At 43.1% G+C, this 10691-nt stretch overlaps 1 protein-coding gene across 1 annotated transcript; it reads right to left on the minus strand.

Annotated features, from left to right (window-relative positions):
• Window positions 1-7631: 7631 nt before the first annotated feature.
• Window positions 7632-8440, minus strand: C1H3orf80 (chromosome 1 C3orf80 homolog). The gene has a single exon (XM_021702657.1). It carries the CDS (start codon window positions 8438-8440, stop codon window positions 7691-7693), a length of 750 nt encoding a protein of 249 aa, XP_021558332.1. The 3' UTR covers window positions 7632-7690.
• Between the last annotated feature and the right edge of the window lie 2251 nt (window positions 8441-10691).

The raw sequence follows: 10691 nt of genomic DNA on the forward strand, positions 1-10691 counted from the left end.
GTCGGGCTCCGCACTGAGCAGAACCTGCTTAGGATTCTCTCTCTCCCTCTGCCCCTCCCCCCAACTTGTGCTCACACTCAATAAAGAAAATCTTAAAAAAAAAAAAAAATCCTTAGCTCCTCCTGTTATGAATTTTAAATGAGATAATACATGCAAGATGCTTAGCCCAGTGCCTGGCATATGTAAGCATTCAATGAATTATAGTTATCATTGTTATAATTATCATGGTAGCAAGTGAAGAGTGCCACCTCCCACAGCAACTGCCAAGCTTATGTCTAAAAATGTGCACATTTATATTTTACTCATTAGAAAAATGGCTACAATGTAATTGCTACCAAATTTTAAATCAGAGCTACAAATGCTAGAAATATTATTTAAGTTATCAAAATGAATTGCCAGAATTCTCACACAGTACTATGAGTTTCAGTTTTTAACTTATGAAATTATTAATTTTAAACAGATTAAAATAAAATTAGATGTCCACAAAAAGCTTTGGAACACCCCAAAACAGAATCCGGGACCTGTAGAAACTCTCAGGCTACTCAAGAGACTGCTGAAAATACCTGAGGAAAAGGCAGAACTTGTGGAAGACTTGACAGGTATCAGAGAGCTCCCACAAACAAACACCAAAAGAAACAGGAACAAATAAATGGTATTAAGTTTCACAGAAAGCTTAGGAGTGTGCCAAAGCACAAGCCAGCCTCAGTAAAAACTAAGAATTCTCGCAGGAATGCCGAGGGCACCTAAAATAAAACCAGAACCCATGGAAGACCTGGCAGCCATCAGAGAGCTCCTATAAACCCAGAGGAACAAACAAATGATGATAACTTTCACAGAAAGCTTAGGACACTTGAAAGCAGAATCCAGAACCAGTAGAAAATCTAACAGGAATTATCAGGAGGCAGCTGAAAACACCTAAGGTAAAACCAGAACCCTTGGAAGCCCTTGGAAGACCTGGCAGGTATCAAAGAATTCCTGCAAACACCAACAGAACCAGAGAAATAAATAAATGGTTGTGATGCCCACAAAAAGCTTAGAACAGTCCAAACACAAACCAGAATGATGAGAAAATCTAAGAATACTCAGAAGAGGGCTGGGGACGAATGAGGAAAATGCAGACTCCGTGGAAAATCTGAAGGCATCAAAAAGCTTATAAAAACACCAAAGCAGGGGCGCCTGGGTGGCTCAGTCGTTAAGCGTCTGCCTTCGGCTCAGGTCATGGTCCCAGGGTCCTGGGATCGAGCCCCGCATCGGGCTCCCCGCTCCGCGGGAAGCCTGCTTCTCCCTCTCCCACTCCCCCTGCTTGTGTTCCCTCTCTCACTGTATCTCTCTCTGTCAAATAAATAAAATCTTTAAAAAACAAAACAAAACAAAACAAAAAAAACACCAAAGCAAGCAATACAACCAGAGAGCGAAAGCAGCAAGAACTCCTCATCTCCCAAGTGGAAATGTGGAAAAGGTGAAAACCTCACCCACAGGTGTCAAGAGACCCAGTGGAAGACTCAACAGGAACCAAGGGCCTTAGGAAAACCACACAGCAAATGGTGGACCCCAGAATATAAGACAATCAAGAAGCTCGGGACAGCTCCCAGGGAGAAATGTGAATCCACTGAACTTACAACAATCAGGAAACTTCTGAAAACTTCTGTGGGAAAGACTGAACCCAGAGAAGACCCAACGGGCACCAGCAGTCAAAACTCCTAAAGGAAAGAACCAAGTAGAAGACTTGACCAAGAATCTGCAAAACAGAGTTAGTCAAAGAACAAGATCTACCTTAAAAAACAAAAAAGTTTCAAGAATCTAAATGTTTGCCTAGCCCAACAGATAATGTGCAGAGATGAATGGAAGAAATAGGAACTTAATTTTCAAGCAGAACTGAGTCAGCATTGTCCCTATATCACAGACACAGATACGGAACTTATATAGAACTCGGGAGTCTCATTGCTTCTAGCAGCAGAAAAATTTCAAATAAAGGAAAATGAAAAGAATACTGTGAAGAGCTTCCAAGAGAAAAACTCAGAAGATGAAGCTATGGAAAAAAGAGACTGTAACATAAGAGGAAGAAGTAAACTGGTATAAATCTTTAGGAATCTGATCACTTGGCTAGTTCAACAGGGGTTATGCACATGGAGAAATGTGACAAACCAATGAACACCTTGCAAGAAAAAGTTGAACCTAAAAACAAAGAGAAGATACTTTTAAGACCCAGGAAAATAATCAAAAGTAATTTTGGTCTGGTAAAATCTTTGGTCAATACATAAAATTCCCACAAACTGAAATAAGACAGGAATAAATCTGGAGGATTCTAATCCTTTCTATGATGAAACAAATGTAGCCAATGAGAGACAGAAGATAAAACTATTGACAGTTCCTCAGATAAAATCTTAAACAATACAATAGGGATTCTTCGAGATCATCCAGAAGCAGGAATAAAAGAAATATAAAGTTAGAGGTACCGTCTAGTCTACCCAGTAAAACAGTGGTACCATAAACAGAAGTTGAAGAGGAACCCATGCAGAAATCCATAAGAATGTCAAAGATAGCAAGCAATAGAAAATCAAGCTATATTTGAAGTCTACAGGCTCAAATAAGGTCTTCCCTATAAAGATAGAATATGATCATTTATCTAGTATAACAAATAGAATGTCTGTGAGCAAGAATAAAAATAGTTAACCATTCCTCAGATAAAATGACACAGAGGAAACCACAAAGATGCCTGTGAGAAAAATCTAGAAGCATAAAGATATAGCAGTCAACGGACATATAATACACTTGAGGTTTGGAAGCCAAAATAAAGTCCCTGTCACTACTAAGACACAAGGGTCTAATTCTTTGCTCTTATAAATATAGCAGAGAGCACATTTTTAGGGAAAAGTAGGGAGAAAAGTGCTGACAATCCCTCCAGAAAATTTTAACTGAGGAAGCAAAAAGTTAAAAGGCAAATCAAGATTTATTGTTTGAGATCTAGAAAAATGAAAATTCTTGCTAGAGAGCTGCAAAGATACGATCATTTGCTCAGTGACAGAGAAAATCTCTATGGATAAGAATAAAGAGAAATATGTTTACAGTCCTTTAGTGGATAAAAAGGAAAAACCACCTGGCTCAAAACTGGAAACCAATAGAAGCAGATGCAAATAGAAAACAAAGAACACTTTGGGGGAAACCTGGTGGCTCAGTCGGTTAAGCGTCTGCCTTCGGCTCAGGTCATGATCCCAGGGTCCTGGGCTCAAGGCCCGCATTGGGCTCCCTGCTCTGCGGGGAGTCTGCTTCTCCCTCTGCCTCTGCCTGCAGCAACCCCTGCTTGTGCTCTCTTTCTCTGACAAATAAATAAATAAAATCTTAAAAAAAAAAGAACACTTTGGAAAATAATGTTTACCAAAAGAAGAAACTTTGTGCAAAAGACCAAGCCATAGCCAGAGCAATATTAAATCACAGAAAAGAGCAACTTGGAGTCCTATGAGATGTGTTTTAGTGAAAACAAATACTGAAAATTCAAAGCAAGATAACAACATACAAAGAAAGAAAATAAGAACTAGGACACATCAAGACAATGAAGGTGCTTAGCTAAGAAGTTGAAGAGGAAAAAAAAGTGATGATCTTTAGTTCAATGGCAAGCATAAATGTCCTCCATTGTAAAATTTTTGCTGTAAAATTAAAAGTAAATTCTGTAAGTAAAAGAAAATAAATAAAATTAGGTTCTATATGTATTTAAATATAATCAAAGTATTGGTTTTATTTGACATTTGATTATTTTATAGGCAAAATTAAAAAAAAAAGACATCCTTTCTGCGCACCTGGGTGGCTCAGTTGGTTAAGCGACTGCCTTCGGCTCAGGTCATGATCCTGGAGTCCCAGGATCAAGTCCTGCATTGGGCTCCCTGCTCAGCAGGGAGTCTGCTTCTCCCTCTGACCCTCCTCCCTCTCATGCTCTCTCTATCTCATTCTCTCTGTCTCAAATAAATAAATAAAATCTTTAAAAAAAAAAAAAAAGACATCCTTTCCATCTCTATGGAAGAAAGGATGTCTTAATTCTTTACAATTAGCTGGTTGTTGATTCATTCTTTGTTGATAAAATACCGTCCCTTAACCTCCTATCTTTTCCCAATGGATGAAAGGTGAGTGAGAAAGTAAATTGTAAACTAGTAAGGTCAGATACAAACTTGCCAAATATTCTATTACTGAATGGTTGTCTGTAATGTACAGTTTTGGAGAGATGATTAATGCTGGGCTACTCAAAATAAAACAACTCATCATTGTTTCTTTCAAACTGGAAATCCAAATTAATTATGTTCATGAAATTTTTACAGAAATCAATGCAGAACATTGTTTAAATCTGAACACCATATTCATGTTTATAACATAAGTTCCAGCTGTGAACTGTTTCCTTTATTAATTACACTTGAAAGAAACTGTATACATAAAATACAACATTGAGGTACTTGGCCTATTGCTTTTTAAACTGTTGAGGTTATTTCCTTAATATTCCCTTTAGCCTTTACAATTGAATCTTGTTTTCCTTATATAGTACACCTCATGCCCTTTGGCATAATTGCCAAAGCCATTTTCCATGGTTGAATTAATGGCCTCTTGAAACTATCATTCTATCTCAAGAAGACATTTCTCCCTTGTTTATGATATTGAACACCAATAACAAATTGCTTTTAAGCAACTGATTTCATATATATGTGTGTGTATATATAATTATATAATACCCATAACTGAAAAATATGAGTAGAAAACAGTCATGCTTTTAAGCAACTGATGATTATATATATATAAATATGTGCATATATATACATATCTGTGCCCTCACCTATATAAAAAAATATTGAAAATAAGTAAAATCAGCATTTCATCACAAATTATTTTTAGGTGAGAGAATAACTTTTCTACATTAATGTTTTCTACATTTCTATTTTCTACTAGTTCTATATAATAAATAACTTCCAGGTGAAATCTATAAAATTGATACACCTAGATACCACGCTTAGTGCTTTAAAAATGTTTCTATCCAGGCCTTCTAGCATTGTGAACACATAGGTTGTGTGTGTATTAACAGGGTATGTTATATGTGTGTGTGTGTGTTACCATGAAACATGTTCATTTACCACTAATAAAAATAGTTTTTAAGAATTCCTTCCCCCCCCCAAAATCGTGCTTGGTAAATCAATGAAGTGCAAGAAAAAAACCAGAGTCAAACTCATTTTTATTAACCGAGAGATGTGCATAAAAGCTTGTGTGCTGCGTAGGAAAAAAACAAGTGTAAAATTTGTTGTAACTTTAAAATTCAGTGGAACCTCACTGCATGACTAGTATTACATTGTAGACATTCTGAATTTTAGGGAGAGAAATGTTCCATAGTTGATACAAGGGAAATACACTTGATTCATATTATAAGTGTATTTTTACAAGATTTTGTTGCAAAGCTCAAGATGCTAGTAATAGCAACATATAGGATATACTTCATATACTGGTACTGGATATTCACGTTGATGTTTCAGATATGGGTGAATTTTAAGATGTGTCTAAAACAGGATACCCCCAAAGGATAAATAATTTAAAAGATTATGGCTACTTTCCTGTTTGTTTGAATGGTGGGTGGTATTGATAGCCACATGTAACTAAAATTTATAGTGTTTGAATAATATTAACATATGCAATTACTCAATATGATGTGATTTCATTAAATCTTGTACCAGTCTCAATTTAAATAGTCTCAACTCCTTATTGTTTTGCCAAACACAGCTTAAAATTGCTTTTAAATAACAAAGATACACATTTCATATTTTAATGCATTGCCATATAGTCACACATCTGATACAATTTGCACAGAGAAAGATTTTAATGTTTTTCTGTGTTTTAATAACACTTCAAATGATTTTAATGACAGGGTCATTAGCTTTTAGCAGTTTAGAGTAAACCATTCTATTACAATTCAGACTTCCTTAGAACTGTCAGACTTTTTCTATTAGCTTTTAAAAGTTTAATCATTTTCTCAAATTAATTTCACAATTAAATCACTTCTCAAATTAATCAGATCAGTTTCTTCTAATACAATCTCAGGACTGTCAAACTTTTTTAATCATAAGAACAATGTTTCTAGATACATATGTGAAGTTCACATGTAAAATCTTTCTTAATGTAACACTCATCCTTCCCCAAGAAGAGAAACCTTTGTTTTCCTTCTTTTCATTTCATGGCAGTCATAAACTGTAGTAATTATATGGTATACAATATGTATATTGTACATAGACTATGTGCATATGTACATTATACACAATGCATTTTAATATATTATTTTATATTACCATTTGCTTAAAGAACATTTCATAGAATGGTAGAACTGATACAATGACATTTATGTTTTTCTTAGGATATGCTGACTAAATCCTTCTGCAGTACATTCCGTGCACAACTATGGCTTTGAAGAGAAGTCACAAGTTTTTATGTTTTGCACCATGTTGTGGAATGTACTTCAAAACAAAGGGAAAAGCACATGACATCATGCTTCATGGTATGGCATATATGTATCAATCATATCTACATAAAACTACGTGGTGAATGATACAATTAAGACCTAGACTACACAATCTACAGTTATTACAAAAGTTATATATTATGCCACAGTACTAAAAATAAAATATATTCTTCTTAAATAGCGAAAATAAGATATCCTTCACGTGTTTTATGTCACGTACGTTTTCTCCTTTGCCCATGCCTCTTTTTCTTCCCCATTGTAAATGAAATCATGTCCAATATTTTATTAAACAATAATGACAGACAATTCCCGGGCCATTAAGGCCTAAAAAAGAGGAAAAGACGATTATCTTGTCATTAATTGCACAAATACACTCCTGATACGTTCAATACATGGTAAAAATATAAAAATAAAAGACAAATAAATATAAATATCTTCTCAGTTATTGGGAAATCCAAAGTCCAACTGTACCTTATTAAGAATAAGGTCTTCTATATACCTAACTGCTGTATCTTCAATAGGTACAGCACCTAACTGGACATTACGGGTATTCCCCCCTCCCCCCCCCGCCATATTCTGAGCCATCAGCTGGGACTATGCTTGGCCAGGAATATACCAAGGGGGTTTATTTCGGTTCTCCGCAAGGGAGGGAGGGATTCAATCATACCTAGGTGCTGCTCGCCCCGACCGCGCGCAGCAGTCTCCAGTCGCCGCTCGCCCCTACGGCTCCTCGCCCTCCGCCCATCTTGGGAGACCGTGACCTGTCGAGGCGAGAGGCAGAGGGATGGAACTGCGTCCTTTCCCCTCATCCCTAAAGGTTACTGCCTTTCGCTCGACGCACTCAAGGGCTCACGTGTTCTCTTTGATTCGGAAAGCAGGCAGGCACTTACGAGTGAACACAGGACTGAGGAGAGGCTGAGGGCGGGGACGTCCTTCGAAGTTGCACTCCAGCCTCGTCCGCTGCCGTCGCCCCCGCCGCGCGCGCCTAACGTTTCCTTGAACCGAATGAAACGTAGGGAAACTTAAGATCCCGGGGGAAAGCTGGAGTGTGGGTGACTCCAACCCAGGCGCCGGGCGACAGGCAATTCGGGCCGGGTGCCAGGCGGGGTCTGAGGCAGTCGGCGGTAGCAGCGGCCACCTCTGTCGTTGCGTCCCACCCGCAGCCCCCCTAGGCGCGTTCGGTCCGCGCGGTCCTCGAGAGGCCGCAGACGCTCAGATGAGCGGGAAGCGGCCCTCGCCGCCGTCGGACTCCCCGGCGCAGCCGCCTCGCGGGCGGCCGAGCACCGACACGGGCAGCACGACTTCCCCGGGGCTGAGCTGCTGCAGCCGCATGGACTCCTCGTAAGTGGGCAGGTACTTGACCTCCTCGTAGCTGGGCAGCTGCAGGAAGACCGGCGAAACCATGCGAAGCTCGTGCTCCGAGGCGCAGGAGGGGGCCGAGCGCCCGCCGCCTCCCCGGCCTCGGCCCCCGCCGCCACTGTCCAGCAGCGAGTCCTGAGAGCCGGCGGCCGCCTCGTCGCGCATTAGCGCGGGCGAGTCGTCGTCGTCGTCGTCGGGCGGCCCCGCGGCCCCCGGCGGCCCTGCGCCCCCCGGCGGCCCGGGCCGTGGTTGCCCGGGCCGCGCCTGACCGTGCGGGTACCTGCGTGGGCTGGGGCAGATGATGCGCTGCAGGAAGTAGCCGATGGCGAAGAGCACTAGCAGGATAAGCAGCCCGGAGAGCTTGCGGACGAACCAGCCCACGTTGTCGAGGAAGGCGTGCAGCGGCAGCTTGCAGCAGCGCACCGCTGTGGCGTTGGCCGCGTCGCAGCAGCGCTCCCGCTCGCCACACGCCAGCTCCGCGCAGCCCCCGCCGCCCCGCGAGGGCGCCACCAGCGCCAGGGCCAGCAGTAGCAGCAGCGGCAGCAGCGGCGGCGGTGCCGGCGCCACGGACAGGCCCTCCGCTGTGACTCCGGGTCCCCACATGGCCGGCGCGGACAGTCGCTACTGTCCAGGGAGGGGGTTGGGGGATCCGTCTGTCCGCGTGTCCGTCGGCCCCTCCCCGGGCGCTCCGCTGGGTCCCGCGCGCCGCCTTCCGCGCCTCCGCTACCTGCGGCCGGAGCAGTGCTCACTTGGCCACGCTTGGGCGGAAGGAGGAGCCCGAGGCGCGCCGAGGCTGCGGGAGGCGGCAGCTCCTCGCAGCCGGAGCGGCCTCCTGAGCTTCTGACCTTAACCCCGCGCGCCCAGCCGCCCGGGCCGGGCTCAGGGCGCTCGGAGCTGCCCAAGATGACAGAGACAGCCTGTGCGTGGCCGCCGTGGGCATTTTCGCCCCGCCGGCGGCCTTCTTCCAAGCCCCCCTTGTCACCCCCCGGGGCTGGAAGGGTTAACGCTCCGCGCTGAGCCCGGGAGCCCCCTGATCTCGATTAATTCAGCCGTCGCGCTCTTCCCCGCCAGTCGGGCGGGGGCTCTTGCTCGCGTAGGTGTCTCAGTTTTAAGTGATTGGATTTCCCCAGGAATGTTATTTAAATTGACTTGCGACTGGGATTCGCTTACCATCTTTCTTGTGATCTTTCTGATTAAAAATGGATGATGGCCATTAATGGCTAGCGCAGCCCCGCAGCCGTCCCAGAGCTTGGGGGTTGGGGACCGCCGGATGGTTCTGGGCAGATCCTTGGGACTGAGAAGTTGGAATTCCACGAGACCTCCAGAACAGAGAGAGAATTCCCCGGAGAGACTCAGGTCAAGGCACCACAGAAGTAGCCCCTGGGAGGCAGGGGAGTCCTCTGTCAGGGTGACTCTAGTTGACCAAGGAGAGGACAGGGGGCCCACATTTCCCCAGCGGCTCATCCGATAAGACCCAACTGCACCCGAGGCACAAAGCGGGGTTTTGGGTTCCGGGGTAGAAAGAGGCCCCTTCTCCAGCATGAAAACGCATCTGTGAAATGTCAAAGGGGAGTTGTAAGTGGTTGGCAACGTTCCTGAGCATTGATCTGCATATAAAGGGTCTTTCTCAAGGTTATTCTTGTTTGCAGAGTTTGCCTTTAAAGGGAGTCTGTGCTCTCTCTCTCACTTAGCACAGGGGACGGAGTACCGGCCCTTGAAGTCACTACTCCTTGGGGGTGGCCCTTAGCGCACTTGGGAGGAAAGGCAGTTGCCGCGGTTCCTGACCCGCAGGGACGTCTGCTGGGTGGTGGCCTTCCGCGTCCTCTTAAAAAAAGAGCGACACGGTGGAGAAGCCAGGAGCTGGCGCTTTTATTAAAGAAGACTGAAACAGACAGTTATCGTTTTAGGATTAGGATTTATTCATTCCTTCACCCCTTAAACACTAAGACCCCTATAAAGAATCAAACAGGAAACTCCATAGTCATTGAGAGAAAAAAGTAAAAGCAAAGGAAAAGTATAGAGACAAGCAGGATACAAATGTAGGCCAGATAAAAGCAGACTTCTCGAAGAGTAAGTCACACTGTATCTCCCTAATAGCCTGATGGACCAAGGCTAAGGGTGGTGGTTTGATTTAAACAGGCCATTGACCTTCCTAAGTGAAAACATTTAAAATATTTCTGCTCCTGGGAACACCTTACTTTGCCTCATACTCCAAAACAATCCTTTCTTCTTCTGGAGAAGCTTGGAAGTATCCCTCAGACAAGTTACTTCATGTGAAACTTGGTTGAGCACAGGTCCTTCTTTCTAAGCTCTCCTGAAGCCACAACATTTCTCTGTGCCATTGTCTATTTCTCTGTAGGGAGACCTTAAACCAATTTTGTAAAGCTTGATTATCAAGGGGTTTCAAATTGTAGTCAGATAAAGGAGTGGAAATGATTCATTTTTAAACAGTGAACACTGCATTATTCTTTTATTCACCCATTCTTTTGCCAAATTTACATTGAACATTTTCTATATTCAAGGAACTCTGTTAGATGTTCACCATTATTGGGGGGGGGGATTCTTCCCCTAGCATGGAATAAACCTAGTTCTGCACTCCCCGCTGCCACTAAATGGAGTAAAGAAGAGACTCCACAAAGGGCAACAAGTGGCAGTTTTCTCTTTGATCATGACTTATTCTTACTTTCCCAAAGAAAAAAATAAATTAACAAGTTTCAAACAATCTCGAGGATAAAGACAATTCATAACTTGAGATGGGCTTTGACTGTGAAGTTGAAGAAAATATGAAGATCTCTTTGGGTTTTTACTATCTGATCTTTTAGGATTTCTGCTAGTAGTAGTAGGAGCAATGGCA

Source organism: Neomonachus schauinslandi, chromosome 1, assembly GCF_002201575.2.
Source record: "Neomonachus schauinslandi chromosome 1, ASM220157v2, whole genome shotgun sequence".
NCBI lineage: Eukaryota > Metazoa > Chordata > Mammalia > Carnivora > Phocidae > Neomonachus > Neomonachus schauinslandi.

Bases quoted from the DNA above. Each gene is read 5' to 3' on its own strand.
- C1H3orf80 (XM_021702657.1), bottom strand. From the start codon at position 8,440: ATGTGGGGACCCGGAGTCACAGCGGAGGGCCTGTCCGTGGCGCCGGCA.